At 39.8% G+C, this 24,848-nt stretch overlaps 2 protein-coding genes across 2 annotated transcripts in view; one reads left to right on the top strand and one right to left on the bottom strand.

The window, feature by feature from the left end:
- The window catches only part of PDZD8 (PDZ domain containing 8), an 86,953-nt gene extending 71,306 nt beyond the window's left edge, over positions 1 to 15,647 (top strand). The window contains exons 4-5 of the mRNA XM_081234195.1: positions 6,055 to 6,217; positions 11,115 to 15,647. Coding sequence (XP_081090321.1) covers positions 6,055 to 6,217; positions 11,115 to 13,321 — 2,370 coding nt within the window. The 3' untranslated portion in view covers positions 13,322 to 15,647. The remainder of the gene's footprint in view (positions 1 to 6,054; positions 6,218 to 11,114) is intronic.
- A 2,033-nt stretch (positions 15,648 to 17,680) lies between these two features.
- SLC18A2 (solute carrier family 18 member A2) overlaps positions 17,681 to 24,848 on the bottom strand; it is a 37,563-nt gene continuing 30,395 nt past the window's right edge. The window contains exons 15-16 of the mRNA XM_081234209.1: positions 19,126 to 19,415; positions 17,681 to 18,067 (exon numbers count right to left, since the gene is read on the bottom strand). Of these exons, the coding sequence (XP_081090335.1) occupies positions 19,311 to 19,415 (105 nt within the window). The 3' untranslated portion in view covers positions 17,681 to 18,067; positions 19,126 to 19,310. The remainder of the gene's footprint in view (positions 18,068 to 19,125; positions 19,416 to 24,848) is intronic.

Raw genomic sequence — 24,848 nt, forward strand, 5'->3', positions numbered from 1 at the left:
GTCCATAGTTCAGGGGTCTGTTAGCTCATCTTGCGCTGGAGAAACAACTTGAGCTGGTATGTTAATGATGATATCTACAGCAGCAATTGTGGTACATTAATGATGTTAACTATAGTAATCTTAGCCAACTGACTCTAGTTGATTAATGTTCAGTTAGCACAGGATTGGGGTAAGAGGTGACAAAGAAAGGAAATAAAATTTTAGATAGAATAACTGTAAACTCAGTAAGGGAACTCTGTTTTAGGGGGACTTGGTTTTACTTTGTAGGACGATGGTGAGGATAGCACCACACTTCTGAAGCCCCGAGCCCCCATCACCTCCTGGACAGGCCCCTATCTGCAGAAGAGGCAGCCTCTGGTGTCAGGAGGAGCTGCTGGTATAGCACTGGCCCAGGTGCCTCTCCCCTTCTCTGACCCATCTTGCAGGTGCTAAGTCCCTGCAAGGGCGGGCGGCAGAGGCCCCTGGCTAGGCTCGGGCAGATTCCATCCTACATTTATAATGTATTTGTAGCTTTGTAGTTAATAAATACAGCACTTTGAGTTTAATGAGATATTGTATATGATGGTCTCTAACACGGTACCTGGTAAGCCAGAACCCGTTTGAAACAGATACCTACTAAAACTCACTTAAGCAAAAAAGGTGTGCTTATTTTGAGGATTCCATGGTATTTCATGCCACAGTCAGGTGTCAGGGCCACTGTTCATGGTTGTGTGGGCTAGGCTTCTGCATAGCTTTTAGTAGGAGTACAGCCAGGCCTTAGCAACAAACTGGAACTAGAAACTAAATCACTGTCAGGCCTCTCTCTCTTTGCAGACAAAATGAGTTCTGTAGATGTTAATTTTTCCTTAATCATAGCTTATCTTTTGGAATAGAGGAGTACCCATATTTTGGTGGACTTAAAAACATCTAATTGGCTTTTTATGAGAAAGGAAAAGTTATTACATGATTGTTAGAATTGACTGAAGGTCTCCCATCCATAATCTATTCCTGTATTTGTTATCAGACATTTTACCTCCACTTTCATCCTGCTTTTCTTTTTTTTTTAATAAAGATTTCATGATCAGCAACCCAAAGGAAAATATAATATTGTTCCATGTTCACTTTTTCTTCACTATGCTTTTATTTGTCCATAAGAAATACAATTTTTTCTCTCTCTGCTATTCCTTTTTTCAGCCCCTTCCTTTTCCTTTCATTTGATATGTCTTTAGTCTACTACATAGAGGAAACCTTATAGCAGGATGAAAACATAATTTTGTGAAAAGGTAGATATTTACCACCATTGGTATGATTTCTGTTCTTTGGAAATAAAGACCATGCTTGAGCCCATTCTTCTAGTGGGTTGGAACTGGCTGCTGTTCTCTTACTGAATGTCAACATCAGTCAGTCTTTGTCTTTTCTAATGGGATAGTTTTTAAAGTCGTATGATCATAAAATTAGCTTCTCAGTCTTGATCCTGTAAAAGTAAATTAAGGTTTGAACGATATAAGATAGTTTAAATATTCTAATGCCCTGAATTGATGTTTGTTTCATAATATGTTTGCCTTGTTTCCTCAGCTGTATATTGAGTTCATTCACAGCAGATTGGCTTTTAAATTTCCTTTTGTATCCTGTTTTGACTAGTAGTGCTGAGTCTTACTAATAAGTATAATAATAAATACTGAAACTTTTCATAGCTCTGCATCTGAGAAAGACATTGTTGAAGACATCATATTTCACCTCTAAACATTTCAGTATGAATCTTCTAAAAATAGAACATTTTACATAACTACAATAACCACCATCACGCATAAGAAAATTAATAATTCCTTAATTTCACCAAAGTTTCAGTCTATATTAAAATGCTCCCAGTGTCCCATAAATGTTTTTGTAGATTTTTTTGTCCCTGAACTAGGATCTTACCAAGATTCAGACATTACATTCGGTTGTTCCAACTCTTTAGTCTTTCTTTGTCTCTCTCTCTCTCTCTCCCTCTCTCTCTTTTTTTTTTAATCTAAATGTTTCTCTCCCCTTTTGGGTGATTTTTCAAATCTGCTCATTCCTTCTACATTTATTAACTGGCTTCTTTTTAGGCAGGAGTAGGGTGGAGGGGTAAAGAAAAACTTCGCTTTGACTGAGTGCTAAATAATTTAATATGTAAACAAATGGATAGGTGAATTTAAGAGCTAATTGCAGAAGCAGTACTTACATAAATCCTACATTTAAAGTGAAAGCTATGTTGTTGAAAGAAAAACCTCCAAGAAAAGCAAAAGGCTATACAAGACAGAAAATGTAAAGATGTCCAGGTTCTCAATAAATAATATTTATATAGTCACAATATTATAAACATGACTGACTTTCAGTCAACCTTGATGGCTTAAAAATAGTTTAAAAATTAATATAATAGTTATCAACTTTCATGGTAGAGTTTAGAAGGTAGAAGGTATAAAGGGGAGAAGTGAAGGGGAAGTCCTAGTATCAAGAGAGATATTGTCTGTAGTTGATGAAATAAGAAATATAGGGGTATACGTATATTAATTAAAGTTATAAAGAGGTTATGTAGAGGAACTAAAAATAATGATGTAACTCTACTGTAATTTGGGGGCAGGAGAATGGACTATCATCCTTATCTACTATAGTAGGAAGTCAACACGTTGTCTAAAATTTGATATCTTAAGAAATGATGATGTTAATTTCTACAACTGATATCTGTCCTTAGGCTAATACCACACTGTCTTAATTACGCTAACATTATATAGTAAGCCTTGAAATTAGGTAGTATAAGTCCTTCAGCCTTGTTCTATTTAAGGATGGCTTTGGTTATTCTAGGTCTTTTACCTTTCCAAAGGCCTGCAAAGATTTTTACTGGGATTACTTTGAATCTGTAGATAACTTTGGGAGGAATTGGCATCTTAACAATAATGAGTTCTCCAATCCGTGAACGTGGTGTCATTCTTCATTTATTTAGGTCTTCTTTAATTTCCCTTTGCAGAAGTTTTCAGCATACAGGTTTTGTATATCTTCAATTAAATGTAATCCTAAAAGAAGATGTGGTGTGTATATATATATATATATATATGTATATATATATATATATACCCACCCCCACACACACACACAATGGAATACTACTTATCCATAAAAAAAAAGGATGAAATCTTGCCATTTGTGACAACATGGATGGACCTTGAGGGCATTGTGCTAAATGAAGTAAGTCAGAGAAAGACAAGACCTTATGATTTTACTCATACTGTGGAATATAAACAAATAAAAACAAAATAAATGAACAAACCAAACAAAAACAAACATGTTGATATAGAGAACAAAGTACTGGTTACCAGAGAGGAAGGGGCCAGGAGGAGAGGTGGTGGTGAAATGGATAAAGGGGATTAGTTGTATGGTGATAGATGGAAACTAAATTTTTGATGAGTGCACACTGTAGTGTATACAGAAGTAGAAATATAATGTACATGTGAAACTTATATAATGTTATAAACCAATGTTACCTCAATAAAAGATAAATTTTAAAAATTTAATCCTAAGTATTTTTATGCTATTACAAATTAATTTGGTTTCTTTATTTTCTAATTATTTGTTGGTAATATATAGAAACATATTTGCCTTTTGTATATTGACCTTGTAGTCTGTGACCTAATTTCACTTATTAGTTTTCAAAGTTGTTTTGTAGATTTCTTGGGATTATCCATGTATAGGGTCATATTATATGCAAATAAAGACCATTTTTCTTCTCCCTTTCCATTCTTTATGTCTTCCCTTTTTCTTACATCATGACCCTAACTATACCCCCCAGTATAATAATGAATTGAAGTGGTAAGAACAGAAATCCTTGCTTTGTTCCTGATCTTGGGTAGAAAACAGGTCTTTCACCCTTGAGTATTATGTTATTTATAGATTTTTGTAGATGCCAATAATCAGATTTAGGATGTTCCCTTGTAGTTCTATTTTGTTAGGGGCTTTTATCATAAATGGATGTTGATTTTTTTTGCGGCTATTAAAGTATTTATATGGTTTTCTCCTTTCTTTTCTTATTATGGTGACTTATACTAATTGACTCCTGGGTGCTTGAATCAACCTTGAATTCTTAGAATCAACTCCACTTGGTTATGATTATTATCCTTTTCATATATTATTGGGTTGAATTCCCTAAAATTTTGTTAAGAAATTTTGCATCCATATTTGAACATTAGAAATATTAGTCTGTAGTTCTGCTTTCTTGTCTGGGTTTGGGAATTAGGGTTACACTGGCCTTAACACATGATTTAGGAAGCATACCCTCCTTCTCTATTTCTAAAAGATTCCAAGTAAGATTGTTATTTCAACAATTCACAGTGAAGCAGTCCAGACCTGGAGGGATTTTTTTTGTGCAAAGGTTTATGAATTTGATGTTTTTAATTGATATAGGGGTGTTCAAATTTTCTATTTCTTTAGTCAGTTTTTCTCATTTGTTATCTTTCAAGGAAATTTTTCCATTTCATATAGGTTGTCAAATGTATTGACATAAAGTTGTGTATAATGTTGCCTACTCTCTTAATGTCTCTATATTCTATAGTGATATTCCCCTTTTATTTTGATTTTGGTAGTACACATTTTTCTTTATCAGTCTATCCTAGAGGCTTATCAGTTTTATTGACTATTTCACTGAATCAGCTTTCGTGATTTCTCTGTTGTTTTCGTTTCTATTACATTGATTTCTGTTCTTTCCTTCTACTTTGGGGTTTCTAGTTTTTTAAGGAAGGAACTGAGATCACTAATTTTAGAATTTTTTTCCTGATATAAGTATTTAAAGCTATAAATTTCCTCTAAACACTGTTTTAGTTGCATCCCACAAGTTTTGATAGATTGTATTTTCATCATCATTCCACTCAGAATATTTTTTTAATATAAATTTATTTTTTTATGGCTGTGTTGGGTCTTGGTTGCTGCACGCGAGCTTTCTCTAGTTGTGGCGAGCAGGGGCTACTCTTCATTGCAGTGCGGGGGCTTCTCACTGCGGTGGCTTCTCTTGTTGCAGAGCACAGGCTCTAGGCGCACAGGCTTCAGTAGTTGTGGCACACGGGCTCAGCAGTTGTGGCTCGCAGGCTCAGTAGTTGTGGCGCACGGGCTTAGTTGCTCCACAGCATGTGGAATCTTCCCGGACCAGGGCTCGAACCTGTGTCCCCTGCATTGGCAGGTAGATTCCCAACCACCGCACCACCAGGGAAGTCCCCAAAATACTTTTTAATTTCCCTTCTGATTTCTTCTTTGACCATGAATTACTTAAAGTGTGTTGTTTTACTTTCCAAATGTTTGGGGGTTTTCTAGGTTTCTTATTGTTAATTGATTGCTAATTTAATTCCATTCAAAGAATGTATCTTGGATTTCAGTCTTTTTAAATGTATCAACGCTTGTTTTATGACCATAGCACATCCTGGACTTACCAGGTGTACCTGAAAAGAATGTGTATTCTGGCATTGTTAGGTATAGTGTTCTATAAATGTCATTTAAGTCAAGGTTGATCATGTTCAGATCGTCTATGTCTTCGTCTGTTTTTTCTAGTTATATTGGTTGCTGAGAGAAGGATGGAGAAACAGGTATACCTCTAATGGCAGGTCTGGTGAAGTATTAATTGCAAAGGGACATGCATTCAAGTCAAGGAGAATTTGATACTATATTTTATAACCTACCACAGGGTTCATTTTAATTATTCTTTGTGCTTTTGTATATTTTTTAAATTTTCTGTAATAAAACCTTAAAAACCAAATCATCTTTGGTAATGATGTCAGAGTTTAGGGAGTGCATGCCACATGCTATACCAGATGTAGGAAAAATATTTAGGATTTCTATTTGTTTATTTTCACCTCATCATTTAAGGTTCGATGGCACAAATGTGCAGTCTGAGCATATGTTAATTTATATTGTCACAATAAAAGATTTCCTCCCTCCTTTATTAGTCTTAATAATAATCACCATGGTATAAAAGTCAGCGTCAACTGTAGTGCTCTCAATGTGTTAAGTGTTTTCTCACTCCACTACTGTGAACCCATTGAATCTGTTTTCATTTTTTTATCTTTATCAAAGGTTGAATTAATAAAGGGGAATTTACAAAGTGTCGGACTTACACTTCGTCTTGTCCAGTCAACTGACGGGTATGCTGGGCATGTCATAATTGAGACCGTGGCCCCAAACTCACCTGCTGCAATTGCTGATCTTCAGCGGGGAGATCGACTGATTGCTATTGGAGGTAATTATGCTGATGTGCAATATACCTGACATTTACAGAGAAAACCAGAGAACAGATGTGGGGATTTTTCCTCTCTTCCTTCTTTATTTCTTTTTTCTTTATTATTTTTTTTTATTTTTGGCTGTGTTGGGTCTTCATGGCTGCGTGCGGGCTTTCTCTAGTTGCAGCGAGCGGGGTCTACTCTTCGTTGCGGTGCGTGGTCTTCTCATTGCAGTGGCTTCTCTTGTTGTGGAGCACAGGCTCTAGGTGCGCGGGCTCAGTAGTTGTGGCTCGTGGGCTCTAGAGCGCAGGCTCAGTAGTTGTGGCCCATGGACTTAGTTGCTCCACGGCATGTGGGATCTTCCCAGGCCAGGGCTTGAACCTGGGCATGTCCCCTGCAATGGCAGGTGGATTCTTAACTACTGCGCCACCAGGGAAGTCCCTCTTCCTTCTTTATTTCTATAAGCACGTTACTTTTACAATGGAAAGAAAGTAATAACTATACTATAAATAAAAATGTGAAGGAAGCCTTAAAAAAATTAAAACACATCATTTTAGTTCTAATTATAAATCTTGAAAATATTTCATCTTTAGACCATTTTCCTCCTTCTACTTCTATTTTTTTTTTATTGAATGTGAAAGAAAGGGCAGGTCAACAGTTATCTTTCTGTGTGGCCACCACCATTACTACTCTGAGCCTAAAACTGACAATGTTAGCACTACTGCCCCCATCACTTAGGACTAGATAATTAACAGGAGAGAGATTCCTTGTCTAAGAGGGAACACCTGAACTGTCCTGTGGCCCCATATTGGTTGCCCCTATTGTTCCTGACTGGCCAGCCATTTGTTAGTAGATTGTCATTCAGAGTGCAGCCCAAATCACTGTCACTGGCAGAAAAATGTGTCACCTGCATGCCTTCCTATCAGTTGGATTGATAACAACAAAAACTCTCTACTGTTAGGCAGATTATTTGCTTGCATGTTTATAAATAAGCACTAAGACTCACTGTGGACACCAGTGGGGGAGAAGTCCAAACCTTTTCAGACCTTTGTAGTACCTGGCCCACCCATTCTAGGCTTGTCAAGAGATTTCTTGAACCCATGGTTGGTTACAGTTGAGCTTTTAAAGGCAACATGGAATAGTCTCTCACAGCTAAAACAATAAATAACAAGGTAGATTAGTTCCTAAACTAAGGAGCAGTTGTCTTTGGTTATATGTTGAAGAAACTTTACCTTTAAGTCATATCCATCATGACAATAAAATAATGAAAATTATTTAATTGCATACCTGGAAGCCCCACTAAGTCAATATTTCACATGGAAATCCCTCTGATTATGTCATAAACAGTGCTTTTCAAACTCTCTTGTGTATTCCAATCACCCAGGCATGGTGTTAAAATGTGGATTCTGATTCAGTAGACCTGGGGTGGGGCTCCAGGTTCTGTATTTCTAACAAGCTCCCAGATGATGATACTGGTTCATAGACACTTAGGATAATAAGGCTATAAAATAAACCTCATCTGTTACATAGTTATTTAACATAAACATAACAGTCATCCCTCAGCTAAAAATCATAATTCAGTATGAATTTTTTATATGTATACATATACCCTGTTTGGTTTTACCTACAGCATAAAATTGTTTTCTTTTTTACGTCCTTTTATGAAAGATTTTTGTTTTCAATTATACAAGTAGTAAATATCTGTTATCAAAAATAAATAAATAAATCCAAGCAATATGAATACAGGCAGGGTGAAAAAGCAAAAGTCATCTCTTCGTGTCTAACATTTGTAAAAATAATAATAATATTCATTGAGATAAGGGGAGGGTATGATACACATTCTTTTTTTATAGCTATACTTTATTTGTATGGGTATACAACATTTAAAAAACATTTAGTGGGCTTCCCTGGTGGCGCAGTGGTTGAGAGTCCGCCTGCCGACGCAGGGGACACGGGTTCGTGTCCCGGTCCGGGAAGATCCCACATGCCGCGGAGCGGCTGGGCCCGTGAGCCATGGCCGCTGAGCCTGTGCATCCGGGAGAGGCCACAACAGTGAGAGGCTCGCGTACCGCAAAAAAAAAAAAAACATTTAGTAATGAGATTGGTGATAATTGAAATAAGATTGGCAAAACGTTTGTTATATTTAAGCTCAATGATGGAGTTCATTTCACTATTTCCTCTGCTTTTGCGTATATTTGAAATATTCCAATAGAACAGTAATCCATATTTGGCTGAACAGTCCCAAGAGGCAGATGTTAAGTCACAAAGAATGATTTTAGATTGAGCTGAAGTGTTTTGCCTACCTCAGACCATTAGATGGACTTAATTTTTATTTATGTCAAACTACAGTTTTGCTGGGACATAGTGTGGTTAAAGGGAAGCAGCAGAAATTAAGCCTGGATGAATCATGAAGTCATACCAGAAAGCTCTGAATTGCAGTATGAGTTTGCAGGCTAAAGGTTTTTGAGCCAATGTTTTAGGAAAACTGGGGAGCAATATATGTTTGGTGATTAAAATAGGGAAGATCTAAGTGAGGGATCATAGTAAAAAGCTGTTTATTACTATAGTGGAAGCCAGTAGTCAGGAGGATCTGAACCAGGAATGAAAATGGACTGGAACTCTAATAGGATTGACAGCAGACTGACTCTATCTAGGGAGTCAACCATCTCCATGATTCAGACCGGGTTAACTGGGAAGGTGGCAAATTGATTCACATAGTCGTGAGAACAGGAAGATGAGAAGGTCAAAGAGAGATTTTAACTTCACTGAATTTGTAGTATCAATGAAACATCCAGGTGGTGATATCCAGAAGTAGCTGGGAATGTACGACTAGAGTGAAGAAGAGGGGATGCCAACCAAAGAAAACGTTGATAGTTGAAACTACTGAAATGGGTGTAATCTAGGGAAAGAACAAAAAGGCAGAGAAACTAATGACAAAACCATGGGAATGTTTGCATACAAGGGACAGATACAGGTGGCGGAAAAAAGAAAGCAGAGATGATCAGAGCCAAATTAGTACAGTGTTGTGAAAACCAAGGAAAACAAGGTTTTAAAGGAGAAGGAGGAAGGGAATTAAGATTTTAGCAAGGATAATTGATAGAGCAAAGTCCTGAAGGGGATAGGGAGGAGGATCCAAAGTACAAGGGATAACTTCCTCCTCTAAGGTAGCTTAATCCTGAAAATGACTGGCAGGGAGAAGAGGTGGCTTCTTACTGATCTTCAGTAAATAAGGTGATGTCATCTACAGAATAAAAGAGAGTAGGAAGGGTGGGTTTCAGGGGAATAAGAAAGGTTTGAAGCTGGTGTTTGGAGACTTAGTTGTTTAGAGACCAATCAAAAGAATGCTAAAGCAGCACTGAAAGCCTTGCTGCGGATAGATGGTATAACTCGGGAGTTGTATCCAGGTGATAAGCTCAGGAGCAGGAAAGGGCGATAAGGGGCTAGCAAAGCTGGGGATCAGAAAGACAGGTAGATGGTAGAAGAGGCAAGGGCTGGGGCAAAAGAATAAAAAAGCTTGATGTGAACACCACTGAAGTCTTGAACTGAGGTTGGGGAGAAAAGCAGGTGGTATCAGGAGACCAGCTGGACCATGAGAGCAAAGGAGGAATGATTGGACACGGAAACTACCTCAAAACAGATTCAGTTAGCAGACAGGATTGTTAGAGGTGGAAATAGGAGATTGTGATCAGAGGTTAATTTCCAAGTAAAAGATCTTTGATGTGGAAAACTTCCAAGTGATGACCAGGTCTAAAGCATGGTCTTGCCTGGGCAGCCAAAGTAGGAGAATATAGAGGTTGAGGAACTCTGAAGTCAGGTTATTAGATGGGGCTGATGTTACTTTGATTTATTTAGGATGGCCTTAAGACCTTTGGAAAGCAAAGACCCCTTTTCACCTTTCTCTAACTCCTACAGAAAGGGTTGGCTTAGGTAAGTACTGTTTTGGGGAGGGTGGGGAAAAAATAGAGCCTTTAAAAGATACACCTAGAATATCCCTAGAAGAATACATCAGAAGCTTTGATTGCCTCAGGAAAGGGACAATACGTTTGGGAGATAGAGGTGGAAGGGAGATTTTTCACTGTACATCTTTCTGTACTTTTTGAATTTTGAACTAACTGATGTAGCACCTATTAGAAAATAAAACGAAAACTTAAGATATTATTGATATAGATACAGATAGTAAACAACTTGTTTAACTTTAAAGCCTTCCTATTATGCCTTCCTTATTCTTTCTGGTCCTGAAAAAGATTAGTTTGATGGGTAGGGCTACTGAAAAGAATCTGTAAGAATCCACTATTCATAATAGTATTGGGGTGGCCAAAAAGTTTGTTCAGTTTTAAGTGAAAATAAAAGACATTTTTCATTTTCACCAAGACTTTTATTGAACCATGTGTTCACTAACAGAACAAACTTTTTGGCCAGCCCAATATTTTGCTACGTTTATTTCAAGCATTGGTCTCTTAATTTGAATCATTCACCGTACAGCCTGTAATCCCTGATGCACTTTACAGTTTCCCTCAGTATAATCACAGTTTCCCATCATTTTAAGCCTGATTTCACCGTTAATAAAATCCTTTTCAATGGGCCTCACCCTGCTCACTTCAGTTCAAACTGAGGAAAAATGTCTTTTAAACCTAGGAAGGAATGGGAAGCACTTAGGAGTTAGCAGCTTGACACCCTCCTCAGGATTTTCATGTCATCCTTTGGTTTGAAAGGGTAAAGCTTTCCAGGACATCGGAGCAGTCAGTGTTTAAGAGTCAGTACGCTGATGTATCCATGAGCCCGTAAGATATTTTAGAGGTTTCACTATTACTTTTCCATTAGTTACGTAATCATGAATGAACGGCAGTTACACTTAGTGAATTTAGGTAATTTTTACTTCAGTCATTTACATGTTTCCCTCTTAATATCTTAAAACAGGTGTGAAAATCACATCTACACTGCAAGTGTTGAAGCTTATCAAGCAGGCTGGTGACCGAGTCCTGGTACATTATGAGAGGCCTGTTGGCCAGAGTAACCAGGGTGCAGTGCTGCAAGACAGCTTTGGACCACTGGAAGACAACTTTCTGTCAGGCTCATGCCAGCCGAACTGTGAGGAGGAGACGAGTGGGTCGGCAGGCGATGCTGAAAGCAGAGACCTGGATTCTGAATTCGAAGACCTAGCGAGTGACGTGAGAGCACAAGCTGAGGCCAGAGACGCGGCACAGCAGTCGCTGAGTCACAGCCCCAAGCGGACCCCAGCAGCTCCTCCCGCGAAACCCCCTGGGACGGCCTCACCGGTCTCAAGCCGTAAATCAGTTGTGGGGAGTTACCCAGCCCCCGCAAAACTTCCATCCAAAGAAGGAAGTAAGCCCTTGGCCCTCAAATCTTCTGAGATAACAGAGCCAGCACAAGCGTCAAAACCCACCCAAGGGTCCACTTTCAAACCACCTGTGCCACCACGACCGCAAGTCAGAGTTCCTTTGCCTTCTGCTGATGCCCCAGATCAGGCAGAAGCAGACACTCTCGTTGAAAAGCCAGAGAAGGCGCTGCCACCGCCCGCTGGAGATAAACCTGCTGAAAAGCAAGCGAGAAATCTGGATCACGTAGAAGAAGCAGCTGCAGCTAAGCAGTTGTTAGCAAAGCAAGAGGGGGCAAAAGATGTGACTTCAGAAAGTTCCTGCCCTCCCAAGGACAGTTCAGAGGACCATCAAACATGGGAATCATCAGAAACTCTTTATCGTAATAAGCTCGGAAAATGGACAAGAACCAGAGCCAGCTGTCTCTTGGACATAGAAGCCTGCCACAGGTACTTAAACATCGCACTGTGGTGCAGGGATCCTTTCAAATTAGGGGGTCTCATCTGTTTGGGGCATGTCAGCTTAAAACTTGAAGAGGTGGCTTTAGGATGCTTAGCTACATCGAACATGGAATACCTTTCCAAATTCAGACTGGAAGCCCCATCACCTAAGGCCATGGTCACGAGAACCGCGCTCCGTAATCTGAGTATGCAGAAGGGGTTCAATGACAAATTTTGTTTCGGTGACATTACTGTTCACTTCAAATATCTGAAAGAAGGAGAGCCAGACCACCATGTAGTGACTAACTTAGAGAAAGAAAAAGAACTCCATCTGGTCGAAGAGGTTTCTGCCCTACCTAAAGAGGAGCACTTTGTTGGACAGATGGGTTTAACAGAAAATAAACATAGTTTCCAGGATACTCAGTTCCAGAACCCAACTTGGTGTGATTACTGTAAGAAAAAAGTGTGGACTAAAGCTGCTTCCCAGTGTATGTTCTGTGCTTATGTTTGCCATAAAAAATGTCAGGAAAAGTGTCTAGCCGAGACTCCTCTTTGTGGAGCAACTGATCAACGGATAGACCGGGCCCTGAAAAATCTCAGGCTGGAAGGACAAGAAACCCTCTTAGGCCTGCCCCCTCGTGTTGACGCTGAAGCTGGGAAGTCAGTCAACAGAACAACAGGTTTGACAAGACATATTATCAATACGAGCTCTCGTTTGTTAAATCTGCGTCAGGTCTCTAAAACGCGCCTTTCTGAGCCAGGAACTGATCTAGTAGAACCTTCACCAAAACACACACCCAACACATCAGACAACGAAGGCAGTGACACAGAGATCTGTGGCCCAAACAGCCCTTCTAAACGGGGCAACAACACAGGAATAAAATTAGTGAGAAAGGAGGGTGGTCTGGATGACAGCGTTTTCATTGCAGTTAAAGAAATCGGTCGTGATCTGTACAGGGGGTTGCCTACAGAGGAGAGGATCCAGAAACTAGAGTTCATGCTAGATAAACTGCAGAATGAAATTGATCAGGAGTTGGAACATAATAATTCCCTTGTTAGAGAGGAAAAAGAGACAACAGATACGAGGAAAAAATCACTTCTTTCTGCTGCTTTGGCTAAATCAGGTGAAAGACTGCAAGCTCTAACACTTCTTATGATCCACTACAGAGCAGGCATTGAAGATATTGAATCTTTAGAAAGTCTGTCCTTAGACCAGCACTCCAAAAAAATAAGCAAGTACACAGATGATACGGAAGAAGACCTTGATAGTGAAATAACCCAACTAATAGACTCTCAGCCATTCAGTAGCATATCAGATGACTTATTTGGCCCATCTGAGTCTGTGTAACAGTCTGTTTAAAACTTTCAAGTGATTGAGGAAAAGTTGCACCTAAAGTACCACAGATAACCACATTTAAACCCTCATTATGCACTTTGGCCTGCTTCTTCACAGTTGTTTGCTTGTGTAAGAACTAGAGTGGAAAAGGTGGTTTTCCAGCAAAAACATAACCAGCTCACTAAATTGGTTGTTTCAGATTGCATTTATAGCTATGCTTTTTGGGTTTATACTGGGAATTTATTTTTACTAATTTATTTTTAACTTTTTCTAATTATGTAATTATGTAAGCTGACTTTTCGTGTTTATGTAGGTGTGATGTCTCGTTGTGTTTTTTTTCTTCCTCTTCCTAGTTTTTGAATTAGTGTTGAATAGGATACCGTCCAGATTCTTGAAATATTTTCATTTCCATCACAGTTATAACAACAAATTTGCTGCATGCCCAAATTGACAACAGCAGTCATTGAGGGAACAGGTTTTGAATCTTTGTGTTATGAAGTTTGTCGTATCTGCTTGCGTGAGAGTTTTGTTATTTTGGGGTTTGGGGGAGTGCTTTTTGTTTTGATTTTGCCAAATGTAACATGAAAGCAGATGCCGCAGCTTTAGTTAGTTATGCTGATTTAGTAAAAAAAAAAAAAAAAAGTTTTACATATAGTTTGTTTTTTATGCTTTTGTGAAATTTTTTTCTAAAGCTTATGTGCAATTTAAGTATAGTGAGAATATAGTGATTAATTTGAAGAGCTTGCATTGAAAAACAAAATGCAATAGGGAATAAATACAGAATGCAGTTGGTCAAGAATTTTGAGAGGATGACCAGATTACTAAAACAAACAAAAAAACACAGGAACCAGTTGGATTTTGAAATACAATCTTTCAAAATGTTGACACTTGCCTTTCAAATGGAAGTACTAGACATTTATGATTATTTTTCATCTTCAGTTCTCCCATAGGAAATAAAGCATGTAGATATTTGAAGTTTCAGAGGACTGTTCTTACAATGACCTTGTTGATATCTGGTTTGGCTGTTTTGTTTTAGAAGAATAGTCATGCATGAGAATGCTGTAAGGGAGAGGAATCATGCAAAATAGATTTATTGCTTTGTCTGACATCCTACAGGCTTAAAGGAATGGTGATCGTTCTGAATGCTTCTGTAGTTCAGACTGTCTTATTAAAAAAAAAATTACACAGCATAGCTACATAGGAATTGGAACCATTTCTCTTAAAATGAAGGTCTAGTCTGATACTCAGGCCATCGTGTGGATCCCAATAACACATGACTGAGGGAAAACATGTGAGCGTGACCTCTGTTGGTATACCATAAAAGTTTTCGCCTTTTATATTTCTATAAAATAGATATGTACGTGTTTTTCCCTTTTGTAGGTAACTACTATGATAATTGCTATATGGTGAAACTGACATGAATTTAAAACTAGATGGCAGTTTTTATGGCTGGCAGGAAAAGGCATAGTATAATAGTAAGGATTCCGGCCCAGGTCTGTAACCCAGGACTCCATACAAGAGTTTAAGTTCAAGCTCTTCTGTTGGCCATTAGTGAACTGTGTAACCATAGGCAAGCCACGAAAGGGCTCCAGGCTGTAGGCTCCCCAGCTATAAAGTAGGAATAAACAAAATTTATTCTACCTCACAGGATTGTTGTGAGGAAAACAACAGCATAACTGCAAAAGTTCTCTGAACTATTGAAATAAAAGGGTTATATGGATGATAAAAACATTTTTGTGGGTAGAAAAGCCATTCCACTTTTAAAATCAATAGCCAGTTCTCATTCTTGCTATTTTATTATTAAGTAAAATATTAGGAAACTAAATACCTTTCTTGGCCAAGTTTATAACAAAAATATATCTGTGTATACCCCCCATTTTTGTTTAAACATGCTTGCATTTTAAAAGAACACTGCTGTAGAAGTCTTTATACACCAAATTCACTGAAAGCTAAAATGTTGTTCTGTAACAGTAGCTTGAAACAATCTGCCCAATGTAATAACCAACTGTCATCTTATCATAAAAAATCACTTACCACTGACAACCTGGAAGGCAGAGTGAGTGGCTGGTGGTTTTGGATTATACCATGGAAGTTTTAGTGACATCCAAGCATGCTGCTGAAACTGATGCATTTGAAAGAGCTGTAGAAATAATGCAAAACTTTGGTTTCATAAAAATCTACTCATGTTTTAAAAGTATTTAGCTCTGTAGAACCACAATTATGGAAAGCTCAGTAATGCTGCTAATGATATTTGTAAAATATACCTTCAATGTAGTGCAATATTTTTCTATTTACTGGGAGAGGCAGTAGAGGCATCACAGTTGTAGTTTCGTGCAAGGGGGGGGCGGGGGGGTGGGACACTCCAATAGCCTAAGGAATAGTAAGGTATAAGGCTTCAGTGAAAACAGTTGTATTATATCACATTCCTGATGTAATCTTTCTGCCATGCTATGTTATCAATAGCTAAAAAATAATATTAAATAAAAACTACCACAGAAAACAAGAATATCTTCATTTGATGTCATCTGAAAAAGGTGACTGCTGCATCTCTATGGAATTATTGCCTGGTTTAATTGGGCCATGAAGATAAGTTTAACAAAGTCCGCTTTTGCTAAACAAAATTGCTATTCTGAAAATTGTCTAAGAGCATTAAATTTTGGTTTTACTATTTTTTTATGCTGTGAAAATCAGATTTATGGATTTGCCAATGCTATCTAGTAGTAATTGGACTAAAGTGTATTTGCTACACTTTGGTATTTAGATGAATTATTAGGTTAGACAGTCAAGCTGAGCAATATTTTAGCATTTAGAATCAATTCATATGCTACATTTCTTAATATCAGACCTTACATGCTTCAGTATCAGAACTAGTTAAAATACTATGTGGCCATTTTGTGAATTTGAGAGGAGAAAACACATGCTAAGAATTTGAGGGTACTGTCAATTCTAAATTTAAGTATTTTTGAATTTTTTGAAAGGCAGTTTGAAAGTATTTGGCTCTTACTAATATTAAGATAATAAAATCTCAAGTCCCCTAAAAGTGAATAAATTTAAAATCACTTTAATTTTAAAATGTATTGAGTTTATTTCTAAATTGAAAGATAACAGCTTTCCTTTAAAAACAGGGTTGGGGGAGGTTCCCTTAAGCCTTTTTAAGCCATGGATCCATTTTAAGACCTGTTTAAAACCATGGATTCTCACCCCTGAAAGGTGCACACAGGCGCACCCTAAGTTTTATGGAACTTCCCGGGGCTGTGGACCTACTGTGTCAAGTGGCTGCATATCATAGTTATTTTCATCAGATACAGTTATTTGTTCGTAGTAATCAGGAAAACAATATAACTTTAGAGATGCAAGGATAACTTACTGGTTGGTTCCACACTGACACCATGTGGCTAGTTACACACTTCAATTTAAAACAAATTTTGCAAAGCCAAAAAGTATGGTTCAAACTAGTCTGGAGTAGATTTTACCTGATGCCTGCAAGCAAAGAAGAATAGTTTTTAACTGAATACCCACAGTTAAAACAGTACCTTCTTACATATTTTATTCCAATGATAATATCTGGTTAACAAAGGAATACAACAGGCACAGTAGTGTTCAGAAGATTTATTAAGTAAACTAGCTAAAACATGACGTAGGTGGATACACTTAGCAGTCAAAAGAAAGAACTGAATATTCATCACTACCTCATTAAGCTTTTTGTATCTGTTTTGCCAGGTACAAACATAAAAACCACCTCTGCTCAAAAAATAAATGTTCAGAGAGCTGTGTGTTCATTCTGATACACACATTAAAAAAAAAAACAAAACTGCTCTTTTCATAGTCTTGCCAACCCCAGAATACTAGTCATATAAAAGACCTTACAATTTTTTTCTCCTTCAGATACAACTGATACCTTTTGCTCTCAAAACAGTTCTGAAAAATATATATCTTTTATATGATCTCTAGGGATCACCAGCAGACATGGCTGCCAGTCATCCTTGAAGAGACTGAAGCCTTGCAGGCAGAAATAAAAGAGGGAAGAGTTACATGGTATTGGGAGTGAGGAGAACCACAAACCCCGCAAGAGCACTGATTTGCAGCACGTTCTTTTTTAAGGCTCTCCCCTACAGAAGTAGAGAACAATCCTGCCTTCTTACTTTAGCCATAGAAGTGCCTCCAGCAAAGCAGAGTCCTTGTGTAAGTCGCCCAACGCAAATACACGAGTAGGACGCTTGTCTGCTTCCAACACATGCACTTGAAAACCAGACTTCCGATCAAAGCCCCACAAGAGAAGCTTCATAAAGAAAATGGGAAGTATTAGCTACTTTCTTAGAGAACTGTAAGGTTGAGGGGTCCTTCCACGTTAACAGGAGCACAATTTTAGCTCAACAGAGAACTGACATTACGTAGTTTTTGTTTACGATTACAGAACCGCAGAATGAACAAGTGTTACGTGAGACATTCCACGCTCCTTCATGTCTCATACAAAACTCGACATAAACTGACAGTGTTCACGAACACGGTACTTGCTATTGCATCACAAAGGCACATCGACGTCGTCATGCTTAGAGAGACTGCATCACACAGCACTAGGTGACACGGTATTACAGACATGTTTAGATGTTTGGGGTTTTTCCTGCCTGTGAAAGGGGGTGTGCCCTGACCACCCTATTATTTTTACCTCTTTTCCTAACACGATTCAAGACAATTTCATTCCTTCTTCATCTTCATCTAAAATTTGTTTTCACATTGATGTGAACAACGTTCAGAAGTCTAAAAAATAACAGTTTCAAACAACTCAAAATCAGTAGATCCCTAGAAAACACTTGGATGACTTCCAGCTCAAAGATAATTATAGTCTGATTTTTTCACACCACAGCAGCTATTAGCCTTTTAAATTTCTTTTCTAAAACCTGAGCTAGGCGTTGATATATCTCATCATGCTTAAACAACCCTGACAGTATAAGGTATATCTATCCTCAATTTTCTGTCATCTGGTAAGACAAGTATATATCTGAAAGGGAGAGAGCTTCTAGTTGTTTATAACCATACGTTTGGGTGCTTTTCTCTGCTTTCAGAACATTTACTATTTTACCCTTATTGGCTTTTATGTTTGCTGCCAACCACATGACATGTAAACATATAATTTACAACCATCTGTTTCCAGGTAGGTGATGACATAGAAAACTAATGCCCGCTGAGATTCATGGATAAATCCAAAAGATGACTGGCTCAAGTTCTTGTCTTCTGCATCTGAGAAAACTAGCTTTTAACTCATGAATATACTGACAGTACAGTTGACCCTTGAACAACACGGTTTGAACTGCACGGGTCCACTTACATGCAGAATTTTTTCAATAAATACAGACTGCAGTACTACATGGTCTGTGGTTGATTGAATCCAGAGATGTGAAACCATGGATACAAAGGGCTGACTGTAAAGTTGTACGCAGGTTTTCGACTGCATGGGTTGTCGGCACCCCCAAACCCTGTGTTGTTCAAGGTCAACTGTAATTACAAGTTCAGTAACTCAACATTCAGTGTCACTATATAATATATGCCATCTCACTTGATTCTGTTTTTCAGACTTCCTTCTAGTTCCTCATTATCGGAAGTGTCTCGGAGATAATGCGTGCTTTAAACACTCATTACCAATATTCAGAAAATATATAAGACTTTTTTGCCCAGGTGTTTGTGAATGTAAGTTAAAAAATTATATTGGATTTGGATTCAAATATTTATAGATTTACACTATTTCGTCAAAATATATTGTATAATATTTAATAAAATCAAATACATAAAATAAAGTTTTCAACACTATTTATACAAACCCCTAGAAAAGCTGCTTTTTCTTTATAAGGCTGTTGGCAATCGATCATAACCATGGAAAAGAAAACCTTTGGTTGTTTTACTCTTTCACCAGGGATGAGTGGTATCACTAAGACAGTTCTGGATGAGTCATTTCACTGGAAACACTGTTTTATACAATTAGATACTTGGATGACTTTTGAGGGTCTCAGTCACTTTCAGATTCTTCATCCTCATCTATCGGATACGACTGGATATTATTCTGAGTATACATTTTTGTTTTAATGGGGCAGTTGTGATCCATAAGGATAGCCTAAAAGAGAGCAAAGTGCAGATATATTAACTGTTTGATAAAGAGAAGATAGTCTTACCCTGTTTCTAAGGATTAGTAGTTTGAAAACTACATAGAGTACCACCTACGATCAACCAACCAGTGATTTGGTGCAACTGCCAGGTGCCTTCCCTAGAAGACCTGGAGTTCTAAACTGAAACTTCCAGGCAATAGGAAGCAGCAGCAGCAGTCTGCACTATTCCCATTATACCTGCCAGGAGCCGTAAGTCGATTTGGAGGAAACTGTAAGCTAGGAAGAAAGGGATATGCAGGTTAGGTTTAGGTTATACTTAGAGTCTTTGAATTAGGGTGGGGGGATCCTGGAGGTCACCCAATGCACCTTCACAGTGGCAACACTTAATAAGGAGGTCCTCCCTCCTTAATGAGGCAAGCTCGCGTGTTAAAAACATCCCTGAGGCTAGACTAAAACCTGTCTCCATGTTTCTATTTGTGGATCAAGTTCTGATTCCAGCCGTCTTCACAGCCTGCCCTTACAATATTTTAAGACCACGGCCATGCCCCCTTAGATTTCCCTAGACTAAACGTCACAGGGCCCTTATCTTTTTAAAAAATGGCATTTCAGGAGGACCTCTCCCCAAATCCTGGCTGGCCGCCTCTTGCTCAATTGTATTTTAAAAACTACATTCCTCTCATGTACATAAAAATCTTGTGCCTTATTGTTACTGAAAACTTTTTTAAAGGTCAACTGATCCTCAGCTGACAAACATCCTCAGTTGATGAGCACTGCAGTCATCATTCCTCGTGAAAGTGTACAGACCAAGCACGAAGTCTGAGTGTCCAGCTGGGGTTTATCATGCCAGGACTGTGCTAAGCATTTTCAATGCAATACCTCAACTTCACAGGAACCCTGTGTGGTAGCTTGATAACCCTCCGTGTAGGCGCAAAGGTTAAAGAACTTGACCAAGGGATGTACAGCTAAATGGGGCAGATACAAGCCCAGGCAGCCTATGTCAAAGTCTGCTCTGGCGATGCCCCACAGGACAGCAGGAGCGTGGAGCACAACATCAGGTGCAACTGAAATGAGTTCTCTCATCAAGAATGTCTTCCAGAGTTTTCCTCCACGGAAACTATTCCCTCCAGTGCCTTTCTGTGCAGTTTGAAGTTCTAAATGGCAGCATTTATCTGGATTAAAATTTATCTTCTGTTGGCCTACTGCAACCTATCTTGGCGCTTGTTAGCTACTCCCAGTTCTTGTCCCACAGATTTGATAAGCTGCTATGTCTCCACTCAAGGGCTTAACCCATTTATCATTTCTCAAGAAATGCTAAATTGATCTGCTGTGTGGCATGTTAAGATAAGGACTTCCGGGGCTTCCCTGGTGGCGAAGTGGTTGAGAGTCCGCCTGCCGATACAGGGGACACGGGTTCGTGCCCCGGTCCGGGAGGATCCCACATGCCGTGGAGCGGCTGGGCCCGTGAGCCGTGGCCGCTGGGCCTGCACGTCCGGAGCCTGTGCTCCGCAACGGGAGAGGCCACAACAGTGAGAGGCCCACATACCGCAAAAAAAAAAAAAAAAAAAAAAAAAAAAAAGTAAGGACTTATAGGACCCTCCAAGTTAGGCTGCCAGCTCAAATTGTCAGCTGCAAATTTAACTCTATTTTTTTGATTGTGCTTCTTGCCGAGTGAATTGATACATGGACTTCATAAAGAGCTCAATTTCTAAAAATAAGCAATTGAGGCAACAGACACTATACCAGGACCATTCTCTCCACGTGGGTGTGTGCTCGTAACACAAAAGGTCTAGCCACCAAAGAGCTCGATGTCTTGCCTCTCTGGATTAGTGATCCTCAAAGAACTGTGCCCAAGAATCACTTGAGGGGGCAGGTTAAAAATGAAATCCCCCATCCCTACCCTCACATGAGGGTGAGAAACGCGCTGCGAGAAACACCGCCCGACTTATGTGGCATTTTCTAGGGCACAGTAGGGTCACATGGCTGACAGCAGGTTACTGGGCACCTACCAGACATGTGTGTCCGTGCCCTTAAGGTCCTCTGCCAGCAACTCAGGTACCTCACTGCACACGAGTGACAGGTTCCATAGGGTTTGCAGGCAGAGCGCTCACTGTGGGTTAAGTGCTCAGGGAAAGCAATGTGGAAGCGATGGGGGTGGACTTGAAGCTTGAACGACGGAAAGGATTTTCACAGCGAGGGAGTTGGGAATGAGCGCGGCAGAGGTTATTTACCAAACGAGACATTAAATAAAACAGCCTGCCTCCCCACCAACCCCCCCAACCCCGATCTGATGATGAGGCACAGGGAGACGTTCACGGGAAAGCCCAACCGGGGCCAGACTGCAGGGCCCCGAATGCCAGGCAGGGGCCTCGACCCCAGGCCCACAGGTGGCGAAGCAGACTTGGAAAGGACGGCCATCATTCTACCTTATTGCCTCCTGTCCCTTGGTTGTCCACCATTATACCTAACGGTATGTACATGTAGACTTAAGGACCTCTGGAACCTAGCACTGGGTACGTAATACGGACTCAATTAAAAAACTGCATTGCAAGGGAAGAAGTTCAGTCAGACCAGTTACTTGGCATCATATAGACTTAAACAGAATTTATCAATTAACCAAACTGCATTTGTTGACACTACCTATATCAGGTTAAGAAGTTTTCTTTCTTAAAAGATCATCTGTTGCTTTCAAAACCTAGCTTACTGGCTTCTGAACCTCTTTTGAAAGATTTATTGTGCCATAGTTGTTGTTTTTTTAAGTTGTACATGATTAAGCCAGATGGCATCTAATAGTCCAAAAGTGCCACGAAACGAGGGGCCTGAACAAGATCAAGTGGGTAAGTCAAGTGCATGGGGGACGTGTGCAGAGTGGCCCGGGGAGCAGCCTGGTAATCAGAGCAGTGTTCCACGCACTGCTGTGTGGAAAAAGGTGTGTTTGACTCTGGACTGAAGAAAAAGTAAAAAAAAACGAGAGGGCATTTTCATCTGAATTCAGGGCAATGCCTGGTTCCTGAGAGTTGAGCCCTGGTCCTACCAAATGCCTGGTTTCATATCAGACACAGGAGAGTCAGAATTTCCAAACTGGTAAAAATATGCTGGACCAAGTGAAGTGTAAAAATAACACAAATACAAAGCTGGGACAGTGAAAAAGTAAAAGCATTAAAATGTAAGAGTTCCAGGCTTCAAGACTTTGAAAGATACCAGGCCTCTGTGCTAGAAAAGATTTATTTACCACATCTTTAAAAAAAAAAAAAAGTGATGGTTTTGCATCAGGGTCGCCCAGTGAAAGAAAGCTGCAGTCTTCAAACCTCCTACTTTCCTGCCTGGGCAACAATTAGAAACTTCAAGAGTAAGACCTAGGAAATGTGCCCTATCTTTAAAAATAATTCAACCAGAAAAAATAAAACTCCATTCCAGAACACAGCTTTCCTCCTCACTGGGTACTCTGACAGTTAGAGGCTGTAAGCAGTTGTCTTATAACTGGAACACAGTTTCCTAAATGACAGAGTTGGTGTTTCTTATACTTGCAGAGGAACTGGAGTAACAGGCTTTTTTCTCTGCCTGTATTGATAACACTGATTATTTAAAAAAAGAAAAAAAAGCAGAAATCCAATAAACCAAATGGAAGAAAAACTCAAGTGCTCACAAACTGGCTCATGACTGGATGACTTAGGATCCATAAAATAGCACTCGAATTTTCCATTTCTAGCTTAAGTCCAAACACCACTTAATCAGAATGTTTACTAGTGAAAGAATGATTTGCCAAGGTTTGTATACCTTCTTCTGGCTCTCGGGTCCCCTGCGTTTGGTAACTGCTGATCCTGAATGCCAGCACTTGTCTGTATTGGATTTTCTCAAGTGGGCAGTAATCGATCGTCCCTCCTCCACGGCACACACTGCTTCCTGCCCTCGCTCCCCTCATCATCCGGCGCTATTGGTTTCCACCTGGTTCCTTCCTGCTCTGCCTGCACAGTAAGTAGGTGGCAGCTATTGGCTGCCACCTTCGCATGCTGCCATTATGACAGTCAAATGGCGTCTGACACGATGCATTCAATTATGGGCATCAATTATGGGCAGGCAGATGCGCATTCTCCCAAGTTTTTAATGATTCATCTTGCCAGGCACTTATTAAGGATTTTGACATTTTACAGTGGAAGTGGCTTCTGGAAGCCTGTCATTCTTGTTGCTTTGCCTTTCAGAATCGTCTCTTCCACTTCCTTCAGCACTTTTCTTTTTAAATGAACTAAAGCCTTAGTTTAAATGTGGGAAGAGGCACTGAGGCCTGATTTCCGCCCATCACGTGGGGGCCCCAGAGTGGGAGCTGGCAGGGCAAGCTCACCCCACCCCGGTCCCCTGACCTCATCCACTTCCTCCAAGACCTCAGATAAGCCCTCACACTGCTGCCGACGAACGGATAACACAACAGCCACTAACGTCTGCTGCTCGGCGAGGGAAGCCCACTGGGCAGCCCTGGGCTCTGAGAGTAAAAGGAGGCTCTCATCTCAGAGAGGAAGAGAGGGAGGAAACTGGGGTACTGCTGGGCTGACAGAGTAAGTCAGGGTTAGGTGAGAGCAAGAAAGGAGAGTGGGGTGAGATGGGAACGCGTGACAATTTATTGAGCATTTACTGTGTAGACTCCGGGGTCGCACGCCACTGGTATTCTTTCATTTAATCCTCACAACCACTCTGTGAGGTTGAGGCTATGTCTTCCCGTGGGACAGACAGCTTGGCTCCAGGGCTGCCCATGCTGGCCCTGCGCTGTCTCCCGAGCCTTAAACAGTCTCTTGGATGACAGGAGCATTTGTAGGTGTTTTTTTTTTTTTTTTTTTGGTCAAATAGGGTTGGGAGTAATCTTCCTTCGGCCTTAATCAGATTGATACGGTGGCAACAGGACAAGCATTGTTTTCTGTGGTTGCACAGAGAATTTTCTCACCCTGATTGGGGCCAAGATACTGTGCTGGGGTCGGACAAACGAAGGTAGACAGGAAACCGAGACAACCAGGCTGGAAAACAGGAAGTGCCCCGAGAGAGATATGACATAGTGCTATGGCTGTGGCTGTTCGGAGCTGGCAAGCATAGGCAAAGAGGAAGAGTCAAATGGCTCGAGAGTAATTCAAAATCACCTACTTAAATCCTATAGAGTAAAGGGCACAAGACCAGTGCTCAGTGCTGGACATATTTTTTAAATATACTGCACATATTAATAAATACAAAAAGTGCCCAAAACAAAAGACTGCACACAACCTAACTTCAGGGTCTGTGTCTCTCTTTAAATCCACTCTTTAGGGATAATCATGTAAAAGGGCAGTCAAGAAATGCCAAAAAAGCCTTAAAACCCACTTCAGGTCAAACATCAGAGAGAACTTCTGACGTACTCCCTAGAGAACAGCAACAAGGGAACCTCACACCCATTCCTAAACGCCAAATACCATCTCTCCCAGCCT

This window comes from Mesoplodon bidens (assembly GCF_964165515.1).
Source record: "Mesoplodon bidens genome assembly, chromosome: 1".
NCBI lineage: Eukaryota > Metazoa > Chordata > Mammalia > Artiodactyla > Ziphiidae > Mesoplodon > Mesoplodon bidens.